General features: G+C 40.0%; 1 protein-coding gene across 4 annotated transcripts in view; it reads right to left on the bottom strand.

The window, feature by feature from the left end:
• Nucleotides 1–26,581, bottom strand: part of MAEL (maelstrom spermatogenic transposon silencer) — a 76,372-nt gene that overhangs the window by 45,228 nt on the left and 4,563 nt on the right. For 2 of the 4 annotated variants that reach the window (XM_027526821.1, XM_027526827.1), the window contains 5 exons: nt 11,050–11,133; nt 10,709–10,801; nt 9,355–9,454; nt 8,255–8,410; nt 6,184–6,225 (listed from right to left, as the gene is read on the bottom strand). In XM_027526821.1, the coding sequence (XP_027382622.1) occupies nt 6,184–6,225; nt 8,255–8,410; nt 9,355–9,454; nt 10,709–10,765 (355 nt within the window). In that variant the 5' untranslated portion in view covers nt 10,766–10,801; nt 11,050–11,133. Of the gene's footprint in view, nt 1–6,183; nt 6,226–8,254; nt 8,411–9,354; nt 9,455–10,708; nt 10,802–11,049; nt 11,631–26,581 lie in introns of those variants that run through there. The other 2 variants (XM_027526803.1, XM_027526813.1) reach the window with 2 other exon arrangements.

Below are 26,581 nucleotides of genomic sequence, written 5' to 3' on the forward strand. Positions count from 1 at the left end.
AATCCCAGGTTAGGGAACTGAAATACCACATTGTGTGCGGTGGGGGGAGTGGCCTCCCCCCAAAAATGCCATTTGCAGCCAATATGGATAGACCCATAGACAATCTCTATAACCTAGAGAGATTATCACACCAAGTGAAGTAAGCCAGACAAAGATATATATGGCATTGCTATATGTGGAATCTAAAAAAAGAAAAATGATACAAATGAACTTATTTACAAAATAGAAGCATATTCACAGATTTAGAAAACAAACTTATGGCTACCAAAGGGGAAAGGTAAGGAGAGGAGGGATAAATTAGGAGTTTGGGATTAACATATACACAAGACACTACTTTGCCAACAAAGGTCCATCTAGTCAAGGCTATGGTTTTTCCAGTGGTCATGTATGGATGTGAGAGTTGGACCGTAAAGGAAGCTGAGCACTGAAGAATTGATGCTTTTGAACTGCAGTGTTGGAGAAAACTCTTGAGAATCCCTTGGACTGCAAGGAGATCCAACCAGTCTATCCTAAAGAATATCAGTCCTGGGTGTTCGTTGGAAGGACCGATGCTGAAGCTGAAATTCCAATACTTTGGCCACCTCATGCGAAGAGCTGACTCATTGGAAAAGACCCTGATGTTGGGAGAGATTGGGGGCAGGAGGAGAAGGGGACGACAGAGGATGAGATGGCTGGATGGCATCACCGACTCGATGGACATGAGTCTGAGTGAACTCCAGGAGTTGGTGATGGACAGGGAGGCCTGGAGTGCTGCGGTTCATGGGGTCGCAAAGAGTCGGACACGACTGAGCTACTGAACTGAACTACTATATATAAAATTGATCATCAACGAGGACAGGGAACCCTACTCAATACTCTATAATAACCTGCATGGGAAAAGAATCTGGACAACAGATATACATGTGTGTACAACAATCAGTTTGTGTTCACCTGAAACTAACACAATGTTGTAAATCATGAGTGTGCTGTGCGTGCTAAGTTGCTTCAGTCCTGTCCAACTCTTGGCAACCCCATGGACTGCAGCCGATCAGGCTCCCCTGTCCATGGGATTCATCAGGTAGGAATACTGGAGAGGGCTGCTGTGGCCTCCTCTAGGAGATCTTCTCAACCTAGGGATCAAACCCATGTCTCTTACCTCTCCTGCACTGGCACCTGAGTTTTTTATACCACTCGCGCCACCTGGGAAGCCCAAATCAACTATATTCAAATATAAAATAAAAATTTAAAAAGAAGCTGTGATATATACATACATAGGACTACTACCCAGTCATAAGAAAGAATAAAACATTGCTATTTGCTGTAACGGATGGACTTGGAGGACACTATGCCAAGTGAAATAAATCAGACCAAGATCAGTACTGTATGTGGATCTAAAAACTACAACAAATTAGTGAATATAAAAGAAGACTATAAATACAGAGAACAAACCAGTGGCTTCCAGTGGGCAGAGGTGCAAGACAGGGGTGGGGGAATGGGAGGTACTAAGGATGAGGCATAATATATAGACTCAAGCATGTATTGTACAACATGGAGAATATAACCCACATTTTGTAATAACCAAAAGTGGAAAGTAATCTTTAAAAAATGTATAAAAATTAAAATAAAAATGTACAAACACTCCCCTAAAAAGCCCCCAAATCCTAAGATTAGAATCCTGTGATTCTAAATTGGGAGATTCTGAATCTCAATAGCCTTTCTGTGAAGCACAATAAATTGTATGTGGAAGAGCAAAGAAACAAGAACAGCCATAATATTCCAAAAAAAACAAAGTAAAAACATTATGAAAATATTGTTTTAACAATATACGGGCACTAAAAAACAAGCAGATTAATAGGACAGAAGATATCCAAAAGACTCATGCATAAGCAGAAGTATGGCTTGACACAGGTGGCACTGCTCATGGGGACACACTGATCATTCGATAAATGAGACAGCGGATTACCCACAGGGAAAAGAAACGGAATCTCTACCTCACATCATACCCAAGTCAATTCCAACTGGAATAAGATCTTGGAACTATAAAATAAAGATATCTTCATGGCCTTCAAGGACAAGGGAATTCTTTACCTGGGTTTAAGGATAAAATAAGTGTAACTCATTTGACCTTTCGGAAAAATTTTTTTTAGTTTTATAGGCATATTTAATAGATGATTTGTAAAGCAGGAGTCCATTTCACTGTTTATCTACTTGGATTTTGGAAGCGTAGTATTAATACCATGACTGAATTAAGATGGTGCCCATTATAGATGAGCATCCCCTTAAGAGTTGGAGAAGGCGATGGCACCCCACTCCAGTACTTTTGCCTGGAAAATCCCATGGACGGAGGAGCCTGGTAGGCTGCAGTCCATGGGGTCACTAAGAGTTGGACACGACTGAGCGACTTCACTTTCACTTTTCACTTTCATGCATTGGAGAAGGCAATGGCAACCCACTCCAGTGTTCTTGCCTGGAGAATCCCAGGGACGGGGGAGCCTGGTGGGTTGCCGTCTCTGGGGTCACAGAGTCAGAAACGACTGAAGTGACTTAGCAGCAGTAGCAGCAGCATCCCCTTAGAGTATGAGCGACTCCATGGACTGTAGTGATCAACAGACTGCATTCCTAATGCTGACTTTGCCTGAAATTTGCACTGTCTTGCAATGTTATGTGAAACTAATTACATAATTATCTTTGGAACTTAACCTCCCAATCCTTATTATAACTACAAATTGGTTTACAAGATATTTAATGCGGTGTTATGTTTGTGAAAAAATAACATGTAATTCAAAAACACTATTGAAAAGCAGATTACTCTGTATAGTAGTTAAGTCCTTTAGGATAATTTTAATTGTGGTCATTTTATGATTCTCATTGCTGGAAGTTATTAAATCTTAGCAAGCATCACCAATATTAAATGTTGAAAGTTCATTTAAACTTTAAAATTGGAGCAATTGTCTGTGTTTGAACAGATGAAATAAAGACAGCTTTGTATGCCCAGAAAGTAAAACTGTACTAAATGCTAGCCAGTCTTAAGAGCCAAATATTTCTTTTTCTGTTAATAATCAAGATAATTAGTATGTGGCCATTTTGTTACCCTTAAGAGACTGCAGTTCTGAACTTTTGGTTAAAGGTTTTGGCTGCTGTAGAAATTTTATTTTAAATATACTTTGAATTATAAGAACAAAAAATGTTTGTATTTTTTTTCCAGTTAATTGGAATGATTTCCAAATTTCTGCAAGTAAGGTAATTATAAGTTTAAAGCATTAAGCACTTATTGGTAAATAATGTATATATTCTCATTCTGAGAAACATAAGTAGGTCAAGTGAAAATAAATTCTTTAAAGTTTACTACAAAAAAAGTAAAAGGGAATTCTTAAATAAGACTCCAAGTACCCACAAACTATCAGGGGACAAACTGATATATTTACTACATTAAAAATAAAAAAACTGCTGTAAATTAAAATATCCATAAGAGAAAAATGAAAACAGGTATCTGCACACGACTAAAATAATCAATAAAAACAGATATACCATAAACTTCCATACACCAATAAAGATGACAAACAATCCAACAGAGAAATAGTGGGAAAGACGTCATTTAAAAAATACACAGAAATATACAGAATATGTGGGGCTTCCCTGATGGCTCAGAGTAAAGAATCTGCCTGCAATGAAGGAGACCTGGGTTCAGTCCCTGGGTTGGGAAGATGCCCCGGAGAAGGGAATGGCTACCCATTACAGTATTCTTTTTTTTTTTAAATAAAACATGTATTTATTTGGCTGCCCCAGATCTTAGTTTCGGCATGTGGGGTCTAGTTCCCTGACCAGGGACTGACCCAGGCCCCATGCATTGGGAGCACAGAGTCTTATTCACTGCACCACCAGGAAGTCCCCATTCTAGTATTCTTGCCTGAAGAATTCCATGAACAGAGGAGCTTGGTGGGGCAGTACATGGAGTTGCAAAGAGTTAGACACGACCGAGAAGTTCAAACAAGCAAAATAAAATACATTATTTAAATATGTACTTATCATAAAACTATTCATAAAACAAAGGAAATAACACAAAATTCAGAACAGTGGTTCTCTTAAGGGGGGATGAAATCAGAGAGAAATATAGGGGCCTTCAGTGATAACAGCAAAGTGCTATTTTTTCAGCTGACCGGCAGGTGCACTGCTGTTCATTAATATTCTTTAAATTTTAAGTGAATGTTATAATCTTTTTTATATGTGTATGAAGCTTCATTTTAAAAGCTGATAGACCTTCCATATAGGAAGCTGAAAGCAGTTTCTAAGGCTTGGCTCATGTTAAAGCAGAACTTATCTCTCAAAATGATTAACTATAAAAAGGAAAGAAGCAGAGTGCCTCTGGTGAAGCACTGGAGAATGAGAGGGCCCAAATATCCTACCCACCCCCGCACCCCCAACACACACAGAACCTGAACTCCCATTCAGAGGAGCATTGTAGGGGTGGGCGGGACACGGGAGACTATCAAAATCTCCTCCAATTTTAAAATTCTTCAATGTAATGTGCTAAACCATAATGCCCATGAAGCCTTCACTTGGTCTCACACGTACTTCTTAAAGACCGGATAGCACAGGAGCGTCAGGCAGATCTGAATGTACTGTCCTTAGCTATTAATCATGTGTATCTCTTTCAGTGTGTCATTGTGTGAGACATCAGCTGGATTACACTATCCTCGGTATCTTCAGTTATTATGTTGACATAGCTGTCATTCTAATACAGTCATTTATCTTATTTAATTGATACATTCCCTAGGGTTATCAAATTGGCAATTTAAGACATGCTTAAATTGGTAAGCTCCAAGTATCTTAGGTTTCCTGAATGAAAAACATCATGCTTCATTTCAAACAGTGTGAAAAATAACTCGAGAAAACATTCCTGGAGACCTTAATAGGATTGTTTTCAAGAGCCACACTTTCTATTAATCACTTAATTTTGAGACCATTGCAAAAATAAGTTTTTAAAATGATTTTTTTAAAAAAATTAATCAGAAACAAAATAAACAATAAGGGGCATTCTCACAAATGAGTGTCTGGCATATAAGGATTCCAATGCATTCATGAGATGAACAAACCATAAACAGAGCTTAAGTAAAAAGGTGAAATTAATTCACCAGCTAAGTTTCTACTTTTACACTACTACCTATTTTGCCAAATAGCTTCAGACAATTTAACACTTGAGATGAGCTGGGTTCACATCTCAAAGATACAACAGCATTTTTATTCTATACATTTTTTTCACCCAAAGCTACATAAGAGAACTTACTAAAAGACTGCCTTAAACTCCTTATTCCAAAGCCCACGGCTCTGACTCAAAAAAACCAAACAAACAAAAAAGGGACTAACACATATTTTTTATTAAGACTGGGAAAAACTCAAAGAACACTATCAAAAATGAATAAGTATTACAAAACAGCTGCTTGTTAGAGCAGATTTGAAAAACTTATTTCTAATTTCAAACACTTCTACAGACTAGTTGTCTACATTTTTAAGAAAAAACTTTTAAACACTGACATTTTGAATAAAAACTAACAAACAAACCTATTATCCTGATTTTTATTTGAAAAGAGATAAAAAAAAACTGGTTAAAATCTAGTTCCTAGAAAAGAGTACAAGAGGTCAGATTTACACAGACACATCCTTTGGTTGCAAGATACTTTACATAGAAACCTATGTACTATGTACTTTACATAGAAACCTATGTACTCTTTTCTAGAAAAGAGTACAAGGAAAACCTGTTTTCCTCATCTGAAAAATCAATTCATAGCTGTTTCATCTGTTTAACACTATTGTTCTGTTACTTTAGAAGCATAAACTTTTCCCCCTTTACTTTTGAATGGACGTTTCCGTGAATAGCCCTAAATCTAGATAACCTTATACCTGTTAGAAGACCTACCTAAGCACCTGGCCAGTAAAAGCCACTGATCTTCAAGCCAAAGGATATAAGCAGAGGGGAAAAAAAAAAAAAAAAAAACAACACAATCTCCAGAAAAGGAAAATGACATTATTCTATCATTGCTTGTAATTTAAAATTTTTTAAGGCTTACATACACTACCACTTTTAAGATTTACCAACAATAATTTAACATTATCTTCCCCCAGTGTTTTATGTGTCTGTTTAAAGAGCATCTTAACCAGGTAGCTTATATTCAATGCCTATATTCTATCCCACTCCTTTATACTTACTTGCAGCCTGACAATGAAAACGAAATCCTCGTGGAATTTCACCTGTAATTTAAAATATTTCATTGAGAGATGCAGAAATCCATAAGCTCTCGGTTGTACTACAGTAATATTCCATAGGATGACCATATCATAACAAAGGTAATTGCTATTGTTATGTGAAATTATAGAAGACTTAAACCTCATAGGAGTTTTTTCCTAACCAATGGTATGATGACTATCAAAGAATCTTGGTATATTATTCACACTACTTTAAAAAGTTAGTCCTCACAGAGAAAGAAATACTACGTGAAGAAAATCTGTGCTAAAAGAGTCTTAGCCAGGAGTCCATAAAAAGGCCACAGTCCATGAGGCCCTTGATATACCAAGATAACTGACAAATTTCTCAGAGGAAACTCTCCAAGTTCTGCCTTTTTAACGTTTTACACCTGCTCAAAAATTATCCTAAGCAGCAACTCTCATTAAGTAGGAAAATTTGTTTTCCTGTTATTTCAAAACAAGGAAAAGTGCTGGACTGTCCTAATGAATTTTAAAGCAACTGACAAAACCAAAGACGAAATTTTTCTTTCCCCAAATAGTTCTCCCTATATATTCCTCATACTCCCCTAACTACTATCTACCAACTTGAGAACTGAATCAAATCCTATGTGTTCATTACTAACTGCTTTCGATGGAGTGGAATAGTAGGAATAATAATAGCTGAAAGTCTTTAAAATACTAGTCTATTTCCATACCATCTCCTGTATTCTTTAGAAAAGTAAAAGTGAAAGTCGCTCAGTCATGTCTGACTCTTGTGACCCCATAGGCTGTAGCCCGCCAGGCTCCTCTGTCCATGGGATTCTCCAGGCCAGAATACTGGAGTGGGTGGTCGTTTCATTTTCCAGTGGATCTTCCCAATCCAGTGATTGAACCCAGGTCTCCCACATTAGAACAGCTCTCCAACAGGTATTATCCCTACTTTACAGATTAATTAATAGGTTCAGAAAGGATAAATATTTTGCTCAAGGTTACAAGTCGACACCAAGTTAAAAACTAAGAACTGCTGAGGTGAAGGATGGGGTAAAGAAAGAAAAGAGCAAAGCTTTCAGGAAATTTTAAGACTACAGATAAGCAAACAGCAGGCTACAGATTTTTTCAGGCATTCTATCTGCTCAACTTTAATGCTTCAGTTCAGTTCAGTCGCTCAGTCGTGTCCAACTCTTTGCGACCCCATGAATCACAGCATGCCAGGCCTCCCTGTCCACCACCAACTCCCAGAGTTCACTCAAACTCATCTCCATCGAGTCAGTGATGCCAGCCAGCCATCTCATCCTCTGTCGTCCCCTTCTCCTCCTGTCCCCAATCCCTCCCAGCATCAGGGTCTTTTCCAATGAGTCAACTCTTCACATGAGGTGGCCAAAGTACTGGAGTTTCAGCTTTAGCACCAGTCCTTCCAATGAACACCCAGGACTGATCTCCTTTAGAATGGACTGGTTGGATCTCCTTGTGGTCCAAGGGACTCTCAAGAGTCTTCTCCAACACCACAGTTCAAAAGCATCAGTTCTTTAGCACTCAGCTTTCTTCACAGTCCAACTCTTACATCCATACATGACCACTGGAAAAACCATAGCCTTGATTAGACGGACCTTTGTTGGCAAAATAATGTCTCTGCTTTCGAATATGCTGTCTAGGTTGGCCATAACTTTCCTTCCAAGGAGTAAGCGTCTTTTAATTTCATGGCTGCAATCACCATCTGCAGTGATTTTGGAGCCCCCAAAAATAAAGTCTGACATTGTTTCCATTGTTTCCCCATCTATTTCCCATGAAGTGATGGGACCAGATGCCATGATCTTAGTTTTCTGAATGTTGAGCTTTAAGCCAACTTTTTCACTCTCCTCCTACTTTAATGCTTATTTGAGGTTAAAAGCTTAAACCAAAAACTCTGTCAACACTTCATTCTCAATAGTTTTCAAACAGTCTACATTTGAAGAACTCACCCATGCAACAGCTTTTAAGAAAAATACTACTACTGAATAAGATCAATATAAAAAAGTAACTTTTTAACATCTAGCATCTACTCTAATTGGCTACTTACCAGGATTTATAAAACTGTGGAAATCTGCCATAATACCTTCTTGGAGAGAATATTTAACACAGCCTATTTCACAAGGGAGGAAGCGCTGTTCACAGTGAGGAGGTAGCTCGCCATGGCTAAAAATATTCAAAAAATAAAAAATGCCTCCAAGGAGAGCTTTAAAAAAAAAAAAAGACAACACAAACAGATAAGCATCTCAAGATATACTCCTTGATAAAAACAAGAGTTTTAGAACCTTTCTCCTTCTGTTCCTATATTTCTAAATGAATTAGAAAAGAGAAAATAAATCAGGTGTATCAGATAAATAAATTTTTATAACATTTACCAAGGATTAAAGCAGTAACCATTTTTTGCATGAAATAACAAAATTATTCAAACTTACAGCTAGCTCTACATAACTTAGCTATACATAAGACTTAAATGTGAGTAATGACTTAAGAAAAGCTGTGACCCATATTCAAGAAATATAAGGGTATGGAAAATAAAGCCAAGTAAAATCAGTATAGAAAAATTCTAGTACAAACTATGGACACTTTAGTTCACTCTTTACCTTTTACCAATACACACAAGACCACTTATAAATTCTCTAAAGGAATAAAGAAATGTGAGAATGTAAGAAGGGTATTATTTACCAGGATTGGCCACACTTAAGGAGTGCTAAAGATTAGTAAGTTTTTAACAAAGTCAGAACACATTTAATTAAAAAAGAAACAAAAACAAAAAACAGCCAAAAGGAATAGCAAGGACTCTGATTAACTATATTCTTTGCTGTCCTAGGCTAAATTTATCTTTATTTTTAAAACAAGCATATTTAAGTGTCTAGCTATAAACACTCGAATTCAAAAAGTACGTCTAATAACATATGAAATGGTAGAAATCAAGAGACCAGATTTTTGTTTAAAAAAAAAAACAAAACCCAGTATTACTTCAACAAATGCATATTACCTGATCTTTTACAACTTTAGTGCCATCATGTTTGAACACCATAGTCAATTACTTTGAAATGCAGAATTAAAATGAAGACAAGTTTACTGATAAACATAATGTAGAATTTTAAGTGCCCAAATTTATATAAGCAAAACACTGTAGGATTACTCTACCTTGATCACTTTTTAGAGACAAGCCTGACAGATCCGGGGGTGAAACATTCTGCTTTGGTACAAGCATGCCTGGCTTCCTCAATGGGGTGCAAACAGGTTTCTAAAGAGAAAGGTAATCATTGACCACATACTTAAACTCTTGCCCACTTTATAACATATACTTAAATTTAGCAAAATAACTTTGAAACAACCCATAGATTACTTTAATAACCACTCCAAGCCAGTAAACCCAATGAGTACATAAATAATGCTTATAACACCTACACCCAAAGGCACAGGATGGCAAAATCTAAAAATATTTTGAATCAAGGGGCTAGGTGGTAAATAACCAATCCAATTATTGTTGAAAGCCATTTCCCCACTACTGATAATCTAATCCTATGGAGTCACATAACGCATGCTTGTCCAGCGGCCAAAAGAATATCATTTGCCGAAGTACTCCAATACTGTTTTTTCCTCACTCAAAGTAAAAACCAGATTGTGTTGACTTCAAGTCTCAATGATACATATGTAGAACATGACTTTTATTTTGAAGGGAAATAAGAAACTGTAGTGAAAAGAAGACAAAAAAAAAATCGGGGCTCACAAATATAATTAAGTATTAATACGAATTCAACTGAGTAGAGCTTCTATTCAAACATAAATCCATAATATAAAAATCTCTCAAACCTAAAACAAGCAAAACTATTGAATTTCAATCCAATGTTAGCAGTTTATAATAAGAACAGAATTTTTGCTATGTCAGAATGGGAAGAATACAGAGGAAGGGGGTAAAATTCCACATTTACCTTGCCTTTTCCACATATGAATAAGCAACAGATTTTATTCAGCGCTTTAACATTTTGCTACACAGACATAAATTCAAATAAACTTTATTCAACTCTTACCTTTTAAGGCACACAAAACATTAATCAACATCCACAGATACTGTTATTTCAATATTTTAAACACAGACTGGTGTCACTCAAAAAGAGAGAATGGACCAAACTACTGTTAAACACCTGAAAAAGATTCTTCAATCATAAAAGAATTCACAAGGACCCTTAGAGGCGATCTAGTACAAACCCTAAATATCAACACTCCCTTTTGCTAATCAAGGTTTATTGGTTGCAGGCTTCCTACTGGGATTTTCCCTGGCCTTCACCATCAAACGAAACCAACGTGTGCCCTAGTTCAGGAGCCTGCTCGTTTTTCAGCAAGCATTCTGACGCCAAGAAAAAAAATGAAAAACTCTTTTGCACTCACCCAAATCACCCAGTCGTCTACTCTTGACATTAATCCATTCACTCATCCAGCATTTACTGAGCATGCCTACCTGTGAGGCAGGTGGCTGCTCTTCTCCGGTTAACTTTACCTGTTTCTCCGAAGGCCCGGAGTCCTTCCCTTGGGCAGCTCTCCACTCTCGAGCCATTTCTGCATATTTCTCCTTTTCCTCCTCTTTCAGGAGCTTGAGGAGATGGAAAAGGAAAACAAGCAGCAGCAGTGAGGGCCTAGTGCCCGGGGCCCGGCAAGCAGACGCCTGGACACTACTGGGAGGCGGTTCCGGCGTCGGTTTGCCCTCGACTGGGGACGGGGAGCTTCTTCCCCCTCCAGCAGGGCCCAGAGGTCACTGGCCTTCTCAAGGCCTCTGTCCCTCCCGCCTTACTCTCCCACTTGCCAACTGCCTGGCCCCAGGCCATGGGCCTCCAGCCTTACCGCCCAGTCAGCGGAACAGTAGGGGATGGCATCGGCGACGCGAGCCACAGGCAGGCCTCTCCGCCGTAGTTCAGGGATCTTTTCCTGCACGAAGAAATAGTAGGCATTGCGGCTGGCTCTGCGGTTCGGCATGGTGAGCGTAGCCAGGCCTTGAAGCGAGCCTGAGACAACAACAGCAGCCGGCGCCCTCGCCGGGCTCCCGCCCTTAGTAACCGAGGCTGTGGCCTGCACGCGCAGGTCCTCAGCTCTCAGCCAATCAGGGCGCGGTGCGCAGGCGCATCGGCCTCTCCAGGAGAAAAACAGCCTGAGACCGGAAGACTCCGCCTCGTGCGACCTTGGAGGCGGGGTTGAGGGAGAGCTAGGGCACGGGTGCCAAGCATTCTGATTGGTGGAGATGAGTCGGTGGGGGGGGTGTTGTCACGAGGATGGCGTGGAGAAATTTCTGTACATTATTGCGTAATATCCTTCAAAGTAGGTAAAGAGGACCAGCCAGTGCTTCAGGTTCTTCCATGCTTTACGGTTCGGTTCAGTTCAGTCGTTCAGTCCTGTCCGACTCTTTTCGACCCCATGGACCACAGCATGCCAGGCCTCCCTGTCCATCACCAACTCCTGGGAGTTTACTCAAACTCATGTCCATTAAATTGGTGATGCTATCCAGCCATCTCATCCTCTGTCGTCCCCTTCTCCTCCCGCCTTCAATCTTTCCCAGCATCAGGGTATTTCCCAATGAGTCAGTTCTTCGCATCAGGTGGCCAAAGTACTGGAGTTTCAGCTTCAGCATCAGTCCTTCCAGTGAATATTCAGGACAGATTTCATTTCGGGTGGACTGGTTGGATCTCCTTGCAGTTCAAGGGACTCTTGAGTCTTCTCCAACACCACAGTTCAAAAGCATCAATTCTTCCATGCTCAGCTTTCTCTATAGTTCAACTCTCACATCCATATATAACTACTGGAAAAACCAGAGCCTTGACTAGGCAGACCTTTGTTGGCAAAGTAGTGTCTTGGCTTTTTAATATTCTATCTAGGTTGGTCCTAACTTTTCTTCCAAGGGGGAAGCATCTTTAAATTTCATGGCTGCAGTCACCATCTGCAGTGATTTTGGAGCCCCCCAAAATAAAGTCTGTCACTGCTTCCACTGTTTTCTCATCTATTTGCCATGACTTGATAGGACCAGATGCCATGATCTTAGTTTTCTGAATGTTGAGCTTTAAGCCAACTTTTTCACTCTCCTCTTTCACTTTCATCAAAAGGCTCTTTAGTTCTTCTTCGCTTTCTGCCATAAGGGTGGTGTCATCTGCATATCTGAGGTTATTGATATTTCTCCCGGCAATCTTGATTCCAGCTTGTGCTTCTTCCAGCCCAGCATTTCTCATGATGTACTCTGCATATACGTTAAATAAGCAGCATGACAATATACAGCCTTGACGTACTTCTTTTCCTATTTGGAACCAGTCTGTTGTTCCAGGTCCAGTTCTAACTGTTGCTTTTTGACCTGCATACAGATTTCTCGAGAGGCAGATCAGGTGGTCTGGTATTCCCGTCTTTTGAAGAATTTTCCAGTTTGTGGTGATCCACACAGAGGCTTTGGCATAGTCAATAAAGCAGAAATAGGTGGTTTACAGTTGTAAGGGGGCTTTCCTCATAGCTCAGTCAGTAAAGAATCTGCCTGTAATGCAGGAGACCTGGGTTAGATTCCTGGGTCAGGAAGATCCTATGGAGAAGGAAATGGTAATCCATTCCAGTATCCTTGCCTGGAAAATCCCATGGACAGAGGAGCCTGGTGGGCTACAGTCCACAGGGTCGCAAGAGTCGGAGATGACTTAGCAACTAAACGACCACCACCACCATGGTTGTAAGGGGCCAACTCTGTGCCAAGACTGTGAAAGGTCTTGGGTGGACAGAGGGAGGAACACCACAAATGAGATCTTTTCCCTCAAAAAGTTTACAGTCTAATGGGGGGAGGGGCAGGTAAGATGACAAAAGCAAGAGAACCAACCAGAATGATTTGATTTGGTTTCCGCCCTGATTCTTAAACATTACTTAAGAATATGGTTTTTAAAAAGTTTTTCATAAGTATTATAAAGGAAACACAGTAAGAGGCTGGGATGTTAAATACCGTCCTTGAATAAAGTTTTATAGATTTCCTCATAAAGGTCTGATTCATTTTATTCCTTTCTTTGTTTTATTCCTAGAATGTATATAGAAGTATTATACATGTTTCTTTTTTCCATTATGTTTTCTAATTAGTTACTGATGATGTGTAGAGAAACATATTGATTTTAGTGTTAATCTTGTGTATTTAGACACTGCTGAATTCTCAAATTGATTCAAATAGTGTCAGTCAATTTTCTTGGATTTTCTTGGATATGTGCTTCCCAGAGAACTGTCTGTCTCTATTTGGTTAAGTATGTGTATGCATGTTGTATATATATATTTTAAAAGCAAGAACAAGATTTTAAAATATTTTTAAACGCTTTTTGTGCATCTTCTCAGATGACCATGTGGTTTTATCCTTTGTTTAGTATAGTAAATGATATTGCTATATTTTTCTGTTAAAGCATCCTACCATTACTACTACTATAACCTCTTCTCAATCATGCTTGGCATTGTTTATTTTTTAAAGTATACTCAATGTGGGATTTTTGCCTCCTTGATTGAAGTGATATTAAATGATGGATTTTTTCCATGCGATCCGTACAAAATGTTGGTATAAGCAACCATAAAATGAACTGCCATCTTTTTCTCTGTTCACTTTGAAGAACAATGGCATTATCTATTCCTGGACAATTTGATAGAACTTCACTAATAAAACGCTTTGATCCTAGTATATCTATGGAGAATGGAGTTGACCTTTGATTATCATTTCAGTATTTTGCATGGTTATTACTCTTTAGGTTTCCCCACTTTCCTTCAGCTAATTTTGGTAATATTCCTCTTTAGAAAATTGTTTCATTTAGGTTTCCACTTATAGTGCTGTAAAATGTAGGCAAGGATGTGACACAACTAGGGTTTTCATACAGTGACAGTCTCTTATACAGATAAACTTACATTTACCATCAGACCCAGAACTTCCATTCATTTAGGAGAAATGAAAAAAAAAACAACACTTGGAAATGAATTTTCATAGCAGCTGTATTTGTAAGAGCCTCAAACTGGACAACCCAGATGATCATTAAAAGAGGAATTGATTTTAAAATTGTGGTATATCCTTATTAGCTACCCTGGTGGCTCAGATGGTGAAGAGTCAGCCTGTAATGCAAGAGACCTGAGTTTGATCCCTGGGTTGGCAAGAGCCCTTGGAGTAAAGAAAGCCTACCCACTCCAGTATTCTTGCCTGGAGAATCCCTTGGACAGAGGAACCTAGTAGGCTACAGTCCATGGGGTTGCAAAGAATCGGACACGACTGAGTGACTAACACGCTGCTATTCAGGAAAGAAATGCAATGAACTGTTGATATTTAACATGGATGAATTGCAGGATAATTTCATGGAGTGAAAAAAAAGAATATATAAAAGGATAGATAGATATCTTGATTCCATTTATACAAAACTCAAGAAAAGGCCAAACTATTGTATAGAAGACCACCCCCCACCCCCACACCTGCCCCAGGGATTTCCCAGGCAAGAATACTGGGGTGGGTTGCCATCTCCTTCTCCAGGGGATCTTCCCAGACCCAGGATAGAACCTGTGTCTCCTGTATTGACAGGCAGATTATTTACCACTGAGCCACCAGGGTTGCTCAAATCAGCAGTTGCCTAGGGCTAAGAGGTAGAGGAAGGGGATTGACTGAGATTGGAGAAGGAAATGGCAACCCACTCCAGTGTTCTTGCCTGGAGAATCCCAGGGACAGGGGAGCCTGGTGGGCTGCCGTCCATTGGGTCGCACAGAGTCGGACACGACTGAAGTGACTTAGCAGCAGCAGCGAGAGGTAGAGGGAGGGGACTGACTGCGAACTGACAAGAGAACTCTTGGGTTGTCAGAAATATTTTATACCTTGATTATGGCGATAGTGGTTACAAGTGGCATATCGTTATCAAAATTTCTCAAATAATATATTTAAAAGGTGTGCATTTTACTGTGTGTAAATTATACTTCAATAAAGTTGATTTAAAAAACAAGACTTATTGGCATAAAATACTTATAATATTTATTTATAATTTAAAACATACATATTCTAATATTGCTTTCCCTTTTCATTCCTAATATTATTACTACCTCATGTCTTTTTTTCCTCTTGCAAATGTTTATTTTACTTATCTTAAAAAAAAAAAGCTTTGGGTTTTATTTATGAACTTTACAGTTTTCCTGTTCCTTTTTATTTCTGCTTTAAGTTTATGGAGTCCCTCTGTGTATCTCCTTCGGGCTATTTTGTGGTTCTTTTTCTAGTTTCTTGAATAAAAAGCTTCATTCAAGTATTTTCAGTTTCTGTTTACTATCGTTCTAGGTTTCTTATTTTTCCTTTTTCTGCTTTAGATGGATTGATCAGTATTTTTTACTCTGCTTTTTCTTACACTGGTTTCAAGTCATGCTTTCTATTTTGCTTCATTCTGTAGCTATCTATATTTTTAAGATAGTTGTTTTAAAACATATTTTTATAACAACTTATACAGTTAGCAGGTATCCACATCCATTCTTCTCAAATAGACAAGAAGCTTAGACAACTATTGCTTCCCCTCACTTAGTATCCCAACTCACTGCTCCACCATTCCACTTGTTATTATCTGGGATTTTAGTTTCAGATTGTTTTTTTATACCAAGGTTGAGACATGTTGGAAGTATAGTAAATTAAATACATATATCTAAAGCATACAACTAGATGAGTTTTAACATATGTGTACAGCTGTGAAACCATGGCCACCATCAAGATAATAAACATATCCACCCCCAAAAGTTCTCTTACTACCCCCTTAGGCTCCTTGAAGTTGCCCCACAATCAGATACTCTGTTCATTTGTTTTTCCTTCAGTCTTTGTTCTCTGTGTTTTATTTTTCAGTTTCTACTGTTTCTTCATGTTTACTAACCTTTTCTTTTGAGAGATCTAATTTGCTACTAAACCCATCCAGTATATTTTTTTGTATCAGATCATTTAGTTTTCATCTCTAGAATTTTATTTAAATCTTTCTTATGTCTTCCATATTTCTACTTAACATGGTCGATCTGTCTTCTACCTTTAACATGGAGTGTATTATAGTAACTACTGACTGTCTTTGTCCACTCATCCCATCATCTAGGTCATTTCTGGGTCTGTTTCTACTGGTTGATTTTTCTTATTATTATGGGTTTTATTTTGTCCTGCTTCTTTGTAAGCTTGGCAATATTTGGTTGGATGACCGTTGTAAATTTTACCCTGTTGGATGCTGCATGTTTTTCTAATAAATATTCTTGTGCTTTGTATTATGTTTTTGGAAACAATTTGGGTCTAGTTTTACCTCCTTTTGAGGTTTGCTTTTATGCTTAGTTATTCAGATTTAGAGCAACCTTTAGGACTAATTTTCTCCTCTGCTGATATAACATGCTTCTGAGTATTGTGCTGATAACCCATGAATTTGCAGGGTTTTCTTCCACTTTGGCTAATGGAAACGCAGACTATTTCTAGCCCTGTGTGAATTTCAAGGATTGTTCCTTCCAGTCCTTTCAGGTTGTTCTTTCCCTGGCACTGTATAGTTTCCTCCCACACATGCACTCATCAGTATTCAGCTGCAGCTCCAAGGGAGATCCTCAGCAGATTTCCAGAACCCTTCTTTGTGCTGCTCTCTTTGTCTGGTACTCTGCCCTGTGAACTCTAGCCATCTTGGCCTACCTAGACAACAAACTCCATCTTTCAAGGAGGCCACAGGGCTCTGCCTAGGTTACTACTCTTGATTCTGGATTCTGGATACTCTCTCTGAGCAGCAACCTGGGGCAATCACAGGGCTCACCCTGTTTGCTTCTGTTCTCTCAGGGATTATTCGCCTCTGCTCCCTGATGTCATTTCTGAAAAGATTGTTTCATATATTTTGACCAGTTGATAAATTCATTTCCTGTTATTCCATCTTGGCTCAGATTGCTTTATCTTATTTTAAACACTTAAAATAATACTCGGATTTAACTGTTAAATGTTTAGATAGGTGATCAGAGGCAAATCTTTCTGAGATATCATTTAAAATGAGAAAGAATGCAAAGGTATGGAGCTAGTCATGTTAAGAGTTGAAGAAGTGCATTCCAGACAGAGGGAACAGTGTATGAAAAAGCCTCACACAATAAAGAGCTTGGTGAATCCTCAGAACAAACAGAAGGTTGGTTGGTGTTGCTGAAGTGTATCCAGTCAGGTGGAGTGTGGTGCTTACTGAGGATGGAGTGACCAGCAACGACCTGGACGTGGCCAGTATCAGGGGTTCAAGTATTATCCTAAGGATGTTGGTGGTCATTTAAGAGATTTTTTAAGTGTCACATGGTTTAGAGTTTAAGAAGCTCACTCTTGATGCTAGTCCGAGAACAGTTTCAAATCAAGAATGGGCACGAGGAGATGAGTTAAAAGGTTCCTTCAGGAGTCCATGTGAAATGATGATGACCTAGAACAGAGACATGGAGCAGACATGGAGAGGTGACCATGGTTTTAATTGTACTTTGTGGAAAAATAGAACTAGCTGATGGATTGGTTATAAAGTGAGAGAAAGGGAGGAATACTAGGCTTTCTAGTACCAAAGAGGGTCTGCTCTTCATACTACTATTATCTGCTCCTCTCCTTCTTTGTTACAACTGATTTTTTTCTGGTTTTACTTAAGATCCTGTGTAAACAGAATAGTGTTCCCCTCTTACCAGCCACATGGATCTTCCTATTCAGAAATTCTACAGGGTGGCAGGTTTTTGTTTGGGGCATGCATGGCAAGGGGAGGGGAGTCAAGAATTCAGTTATGGATGTTAATTTTGAAATGCCTATTATACATTCAAGATGTAAAGCAGTCAATCGGCTATCTATCTGGAGTTCTGGGCTAGCAATAGAATCTGGAAGTAAGCCACATAAAGCTGGTACATAGACTCATGGAAATGGATGAGATAATTTAGGCTGAGAGTGAAGAGAGAAAAAAAGGGCCCATGATGGAGTCCTGAGGAACACCAGCATTTAGAAGTCAGTTCATGGCATCTGGTCCCATCACTTCATGGCAAATAGATGGGGAAACAATGGAAACAGTGGCTGACTTTATTTTTTTAGGCTCCAAAATCACTGCAGATGGTGATTGCAGCCATGAAATTAAGATGCTTGCTCCTTGGAAGAAAAGTTATGACCAACCTAGACAGCATATTAAAAAGTAGAGACATTACTTTGCCAACAAAGGTCCAACTAATCAAAGCTATGGTTTTTCCAGTAGTCATATATGGATATGAGAGTTGGACTATAGAGAAAGCTGAATGCTGAAGAATTGATGCTTTTGAACTGTGGTGTTGGAGAAGACTCTTGAGAGTCCCTTGGACAGCAAGGAGATCTAACTAGTCCATCCTAAAGGAAACCAGTCCTGAATATTCATTGGAAGGACTGATGCTGAAGCTGAAATTCCAATACTTTGGCCACCTGACGCAAAGAACTGACTCATTGTAAAGACCCTCATGCTGGGAAAGACTGAAGGCAGGAGGAGAAGGGGACGACAGAGGATGAGATGGTTGGATGGCATCACCGACTCAATGGACATGAGTTTGAGTAAACTCCAAGAGTTCGGATGGACAGGGAGGCCTGACATGCTACGGTCCATGGGGTCACAAAGAATTGGACGTGACTGAGCAACTGAACTAGAAAAAGAATGGGGTTTCCTTGGTAGCTTAGCTGGTAAAGAATCCCCTGCAAAAGAGGAGATCCCGGTTCGATTCCTGGGTCAGGAAGATCTGCTGAAGAAGGGATAGGCTACCTATTCCAGTATTCTTGGGCTTCCCTGGTGACTCAGCTGGTAAAGAACCTGCCTGCAATGTGGGAGACTTGGGTTTGATCTCTGGGTTGGGAAGATTCCCTGGAGAAGAGAAAGACTACCCACTCCAGTATTCTGGCCTGGGAAATTCCATGGACTGAATAATAGTTCATGGGGTTGCAAAGAGTTGGACATGACTGAGCAACTTTCATTAGAAAAAGAAAACCTAGTAAAAGTAAGGAAGAAGGAATGTCTGAGGAAGCAGGGAGAAAACTAGGGAAACTAAGAGTTTCCAAGAGGAAGTGCTCCATTCATTTAATATTTGTTCAGAGTCTATGCAGCGCCAGGCTCTACTTCAGGCACAATAATAAGTAGAACAGAACAAAGCTTATAACATAATGAGGAAGGCAGAAAATAAAGAAATAAATAACTACGTATATAATATGTTGTCTGAACACCTTATTGGACAATAAGTCCAATGAAGAAAGACAATACAGAATAAGGGAATAGGGATTGATGGAGGGTACAACTTTAGCATGGTCAGAAAAGGCCCTATTTGAGGAAATGACATTTAAGTAAACTCTGGAAGTGAGGAAGCAAACCATGAAGATATCAGGCAAAGATCACTCCCAGTCAAGGAAATAGCAAGTTCAAAGACTCCAAGGCGGGCACGCATCAAGGATGTCTGAGGAATAGCTAAATACGTCTGTAGTTGGAGTGAGCAAGGCGGGGGAGGGGCTCAGAGAGGTTATTGCAGAGGGAGATTGGGCCAAATCATACAGGGCTTACAAAGACAGTCTAAGAATTTTGGATTTCAATCTAAATGGGAGAGAAGCCATTAGAAACATGCATGGCTTCTACTTTTTTAAAATATTAAGTATGAGGTGTGATTTTCAGCCAAGTGAGTATGAAACCACCCCCAAAAATACAGCATTTTAAGAGAATGTTTATCTTATGCTATTTTTTTCCTGATGCTAGTTTAAATTAAGGCCCTGACAGTATAGAGTGCATCCTCCAACCTGTGCTAATAATAGTAATAATAGCTAACGTTCATTGAAAGCTATTGTGTCAGACTCCCTGCTAAACACTGCACAAGGGTTATCTGATCTCTCCTCTCCATAACATCCCTATGTGATAAATTCTATGATCTTCTGCATTTTGCAGAATGGGAAATTGGGGCTTCCCCAGGCCACACAGCCCATGAATGGCTCTGACCTCTGTGAGATCCCTGCTTCTTTAACACAAGTATTCCAAGCTGTTCATTATAGATGCTCAAGGATGTTTATTATACAAGGCTCTGCCAAAGCAAAAAAGGGGAATTTCCAAGTTCCCCATCATCTCTAGATGTTGCCTGAATTCACACCACATTCCTGAGTAACTCAGCCTTAAGTCTGGTTGGTTTTTCAGCTTGCTCAGTCTATACATATACAATCTCTTGTCAGGTTATGTGATTCCACTTCCTATGTCTCCCTGTAGTGTCTCTCACGTACAGTTGGCTTCCCATTCCTGCCACCCTATAGCTGAGTTCTGGTGCTTGTTCCTTCTTGGGTTCTTATGATGAGCTCTCCACTGAAGAGGCCTCTGCCTGTTGTCTCTCTTTCCACCAGTACATCCTACAGCCTGTGGCCACAATACCTTGTGTGAAGTATACGTCTGATCTTGTTTTTCCGCTTAGATATCCTTACGGGTGGTCCACTGCCTGCAGAGTTAAGTCCAGGCCTGGTAGCCTGGCTCCCCTTGTTCTGACCTCAGCCTGCCTTCCAGCCTCATTGCTGACTCACACTCCTGGCAGCAGGCCCCACTCTCACCTCAGCCCACTGCTGTGCATCTGCCCTACCTCTTGCTCCACTTCTGCTTTTAGAAACTCTGCCCAGATCATGTTTAGGACTTAGCTCAGGGGTCACCTATTCATGATGACATCTCTGACTGGCACTCCCACAGGTAACTGACCCCTCTCCCTTTGTGCCCCCACCATACCTACAAATGTCCCTACATAGGTCCTGCCACACTATCACATTCAAAGGCCATGTGTCTGACTCTCACCCCCCCAACACACACACACACCCAGCCACACCCACATACGGCTACAGTTCAACTGTAAGCTCTTTGACAGAAGAGGCTGTGACTCATCCATCTTTGAATAGCTACTCATCTTGCATTTCTGGGCAGCACACTGTCTAAAATATAGTAGGTGCTCAATGAATGTGTATGGAATAAATAACTGAATGAATTCAAGAAAGAGAGAAGAGAAGATGAGGAAAAGGGAAGTAGGCCTTGGAACAGGTTGAAATCAGACAAAAAACATCTTGATCATATTTGTGTACAGGGAACTCATTCAGGATTGGGCTAGGAGTACAGAATTAACAGTCTATGAGACAGGCTCATGCTACAACTCCAACACAAAAGTCAAGGCTGCTGTTTTTTAACACTAGTTTTCAAGAGCCCACAAATGACCATTCTGTTGCTTGAGCAGCTTCCTTTCATGATGTTCAGTGTTCTGGCTCCGTTTTCCCAATTGCCTTACCTGCCTGTTTTCTGGGGGTGAGGTCATTGGATGACACACGTATTCACTTCCTTCCCTTAGGGTCCATGTTAGACCTGTGCCAGTGGAGAAGGCCTCTAGGAGAATGCTTAGGGCTGAGAAGCAATCTTCTAGCTTAATCACCAAAACCTAGAACCCAAAGAATTGATAAAATACAGAAAGACAGGCTCCCTTCATCATTCCCCCTTTGGCTAAAGGATGCTTCTTGATTACTGGACTCTGCTCTGCTGCTAATTTGGGGGTCTGTCAATGCTGTTCTGATTTCCAAAGGATGCTAACACTGAAACAAAAACAGAAACAAAAGCAAAAACCAAAGATAGGGCTCATAAGAGAGAAGCAGACTTACTTCATGTTTGGCTCTGTTACTCAGAAAAATTATAGGTTGAATTGTCAGTCAGTAAGGGCTCCCAGGGCTTCAACCACTCATAATTAACTTGATTAACAGCTCATGATTGAGACAGAATGAGAGCAGGTGTACATCTGGGGGCTTTGTATCTGGCTAAAGATATAGCCTGACAAAACCCCTGTCATTTCTTCTCGCTGACTCTCTCCTTCCTCCAGGGATGTCCCAGAGACTGAGTAAACTGTGGCACAGCTGTACCTATTGTCTAAGCAACAGTTTCTACACTGTAGAACTATTAGTGCATAGAGGAAATCTAAAGAAGAAAATATAAAGGAATGACTGCACTCCCTGATAAAACCATTATTACTCTTTTGTTGTTTCCATTGACTCCTTTAAAGGCATTTTCCATATTTGGGACTGTGCTCTAAATATAATTTGATGTTCTGCTCTTTTTTCCTGCACACTATTCTTGGATGGGCCTCTATGGGGAAAATATAGAGCGCTAACTCAGGTGGGGCTGCCTACTGATGGGGAGTCTGGCCTCAGGATGAGGCAAGCTGACGTCATCTAATTCTGTACCACCCCCTGCCCCCAGCACCACCGCAGTTTGATTTGAAGCCTGAGACAGCAGGCTGTTGGGTTAAATCTGCTTCAAGTTCATGAAATTTTCAGTATGTTCTCCCAATCTTCTACTGTTCTTGGCAATACAGCTTTTTAGAATTCTCTGGCATCATGCACTTTATATTTGCATTTCCTTTCTTTAAAGCATTTTCTTAATGAAACAGTTTATTCTTCAATATGAAAGGGCTTTCAGATTGAAAATGTTTCCAGTTTCTAGTACAGGGTGCTTAGAGTCTTCAGTATTTGTTTGTTCATATTTATTTATTTATTTTGGTTTCTCACATTAATTTAGACTTTTAAAAAAATTATAATTCATTGAAGGTGGTTTTGAAGAGATGAGGGATGGGAAAGATAAACTGAAAAGGTAGCACAAGGGAAGGAAGAGAAACAAAACTCAGATAAGAAACATAGTATCTGTTTGAAGGTCACACTTCATAGATTTCTCCTGGAAGACCAGATTGGACAGAAGTAGAAATGTGGTATTGTCTATCTGCTTTAAAAAGACCTACATTCCACAGAATTCATGTGCATACATGCCTATGTGCCTGCAATGAAATCATGTTTTAAAGAGGATTCAGCTGCATTATATTTATAACTATGTGGTTGCTACCAGCTACCGGCCTGTCTCTTGCAGTGGTTCACTTCTCTTTTCTCCATGTCCTAATTCTGTTCTAAAGGGTGCAGCTTTGCTGAAGCTGCTGGTCAGTCCACACCCTCTTCCCATCATACACAATTCCAGCTGTGGCTTCCTAGGAATCCTGATCTGGTCCCACATGGGCCTATGTTCTGACATTTTTGTCTCTGGGTTGCAGAAGAAAGTTTGAAGCACTGGGGATCCAGACCCTTCCTTTGGTGGTGAAAGATGCATTTCTATGGGCGTCCTGTCCTATTTGACCAGGATAAACAGATAATTAGAGATCAACTGGATCTGAATCTGAGGCTCATTGGTAAACATCAAGTCAACAGCTTCCCCAGAAAACAAAGAAAGTGATTAAGTAGGGCTTCTGAAATATTAGTGAGCTTTAGAAGTATGCGAGGAAAGTGGTTAAAATGCAGATTTCCAGGCCCCACCCAAAGTTTCTGATCTCAAAGTTTTTAGTAGAGCCTGGGAACCTGCATTTAATCAAACACTTTCATGTGAGTCTGATGCTAGAAGTTCAAAACCACGCTTGGAAGAGCATCAGGGTTCTAGTGGCATATCCTGCTATGAACACCAATTCAGCAAAATAATGCCATTGTCCCAACCTCCTCTTACTTCTCTCTTTAGGTTGCAGGTTGTGAATCATTAGGTGTACCTAAAGTTCCTCGTAATCCTCAATTACCTTGGTAATAATATGTGTACTGGGGAGGGGCACACACTTCCCAATGACTTAGTCCAGTTTAGCAGCTCCTTCCTGGAGAAGAAAATGGCAACCCACTCCAGTATTCTTACCTGGAAAAGTACAAAAGAGTACAGCACGTTCACAGCATCATCTTTCAAGTTTTGCATAAAATATCCTTGTTATATGCTTAGATACTAAACATTATTCAGACTCTTTCATGCTTTGTGTGCATGTGCCCACCAGCACCCAGACACATACTTAGTAGGTGTGTGTAAATAAGTTGTAGACAATAAACATACCTCGTAATATCAACCCTCTGGTCTAGACGTCCCTGTCATAATGCAAAGGGCATATGCTTTGGAGGTTAATAGATCTTAATTCAAATCTACATGGAAACAACCTAGATGTCCATTGACAGATGACTGGATAAAGAAGCTGTGGTACATATATACAATGGAATATTACTCAGCCATAAAAAGGAGCACTTCTAAGTCAGTTCTAATGAGGTGGATGAACCTAGAGCCTATTATATAGAGGGAAATAAGTCAGAAAGATATTAAGCAGAAGGTATGAAGAAGAGATGGCAAGAATACACAGAAGAACTGTATGAAAAAGATCTTCACGACCCAGATAATCATGACGGTGTGATCACTCACACTCACCTAGAGCCAGACATCCTAGAATGTGAAGTCAAGTGGGCCTTAGGAAGTATCACTATGAACAAAGCTAGTGGAGGTGATGGAATTCCAGGTGAGCTATTTCAAATCCTGAAAGATGATGCTGTGAAAATGCTGCACTCAATATGCTAGCAAATTCGGAAAACTCAGCAGTGGCCACAGGTCTGGAAAAGGTCAGTTTTCATTCCAATCCCAAAGAAAGGAAATGCCAAAGCATGCTCAAACTACTACACAATTGCACTCATCTCACACACTAGTAAAGTAATGCTCCAAATTCTCCAAGCCAGGCTTCAGCAATACGTGAATTGTCAACTTCCAGATGTTCAAGCTGGTTTTAGAAAAGGCAGAGGAACCAGAGATCAAATTGCCAATATGTGCTGGATCATGGAAAAAGCAAGAGAGTTCCAGAAAAACATCTATTTCTGCTTTATTGACTATGCCAAAGCCTTTAACTGTGTCGATCACAATAAACTGTGGACAATTCTGAAAGAGATGGGAATACCAGATCACCTGACCTGCCTCTTGAGAAACCTGTATGCAGGTCAGGAAGCCACAGTTAGAACTGGACATGGAACAACAGACTGGTTCCAAATAGGAAAAAGAGTTTGTCAAGGCTGTATATTGTCACCCTGTTTATTTAACTTATATGCAGAGTACATCATGAGAAATGCTGGGCTGGAGGAAGCACAAGCTGGAATCAAGATTGCTGGGAGAAATATCAATAACCTCAGATATGCAGATGACACCACCCTTATGGCAGAAAGTGAAGAAGAACTACAGAGCCTTTTGATGAAAGTGAAAGAGGAGAGTGAAAAAGTTGGCTTAAAGCTCAACATTCAGAAAACTAAGATCATGGCATCCGGTCCCATCACTTCATGGCAAAATAGATGGAGAAACAGTGGAAATAGTGGCTGACTTTATTTTTCTGGGCTCCAAAATCACTGCAGATGGTGATTGCAGCCATGAAATTAAAAGACACTTGCTCCTTGGAAGGAAAGTTATGACTAACCTAGACAGCATATTAAAAAGCAGAGACATTCATTACTTTGTCAACAAAGGTCCGTCTAGTCAAGGCAATGCATTTTCCAGTGTTCATGTATGGATGTGAGAGTTGGACTCTGAAGAAAGCTGAGCACTGAAGAATTGATGCTTTTGAACTGTGGTGTTGGAGAAGACTCTTGAGAGTCCCTTGGACTGCAAGGACATGCAACCAGTCCATCCTAAAGGAAATTAGTCCTGAGTGTTCATTGGAAAGACTGATGTTGAAGCTGAAACTCCAATACTTTGGCCACCTGACGCGAAGAGCTGACTCATTTGGAAAGACTCTGATGCTGCGAAAGATTGAGGGCAGGAGGAGAAGGGGACGACAGAGGATGAGACGGTTGGATGGCATCATCGACTCCATGGACATGGGTTTGGGTGGACCCTGGGAGTTGGTGATGGACAGGGAGGCCTGGCGTGCTGTGGGTCATGGGGTCACAAAGAGTCGGACATGACTGAGTGACTGAACTAAACTGAAGTCAGAAAGAGGATCGTATACTTATGCATATATATAGAATCTAGAAAGATGGTACCAATGAATTTATTTACAAGGCAGCCTTGGAGAAGCAGACATAGAGAACAGACTTACGGACTCAGGGTGTGGTGGAGGAGAGGGTGAGAGTAACATGGCAAATCACATTACCGTATGTAAAATACACAGCCAATGGGAATTTGCTGTATGACTCAGGGAACTCAAACTGGGGCTCTGTAACAACCTATGGGGTGGGATGAGGAGGGAGACGGGAAGGAGGTTCAAGAGGTAGAGGACATATGTGTACCTATGGCTGATTCATGTTGATTTTGACGGAAAACAGCAAAGTTCTGTAAAGCAATGTCCTTCAATTTAACAAGTAAATTAATTTTAAAAAATCTTAGTTCAAATCTAACCACTGCCATTTATTAGCTAGCTGATCTTAGAGGAGTTAAATTCTCTGGACCTGAGTTTCCTTATTTGGATTAATTGAGAAAGCTTGTAAAACATCTAGGACTATTTCTAGAAATGCACATCCCATGGACAGAGGAGCCTGGCAGGCTACAGTCCATGGGGTCACAAGAGTCGGGAACAACTGAGCATCTAAACCAATAATTGTTAGGTATCTCCTTTATTT

The sequence above is a fragment of the Bos indicus x Bos taurus genome, chromosome 3 (assembly GCF_003369695.1).
Source record: "Bos indicus x Bos taurus breed Angus x Brahman F1 hybrid chromosome 3, Bos_hybrid_MaternalHap_v2.0, whole genome shotgun sequence".
Lineage (NCBI taxonomy): Eukaryota > Metazoa > Chordata > Mammalia > Artiodactyla > Bovidae > Bos > Bos indicus x Bos taurus.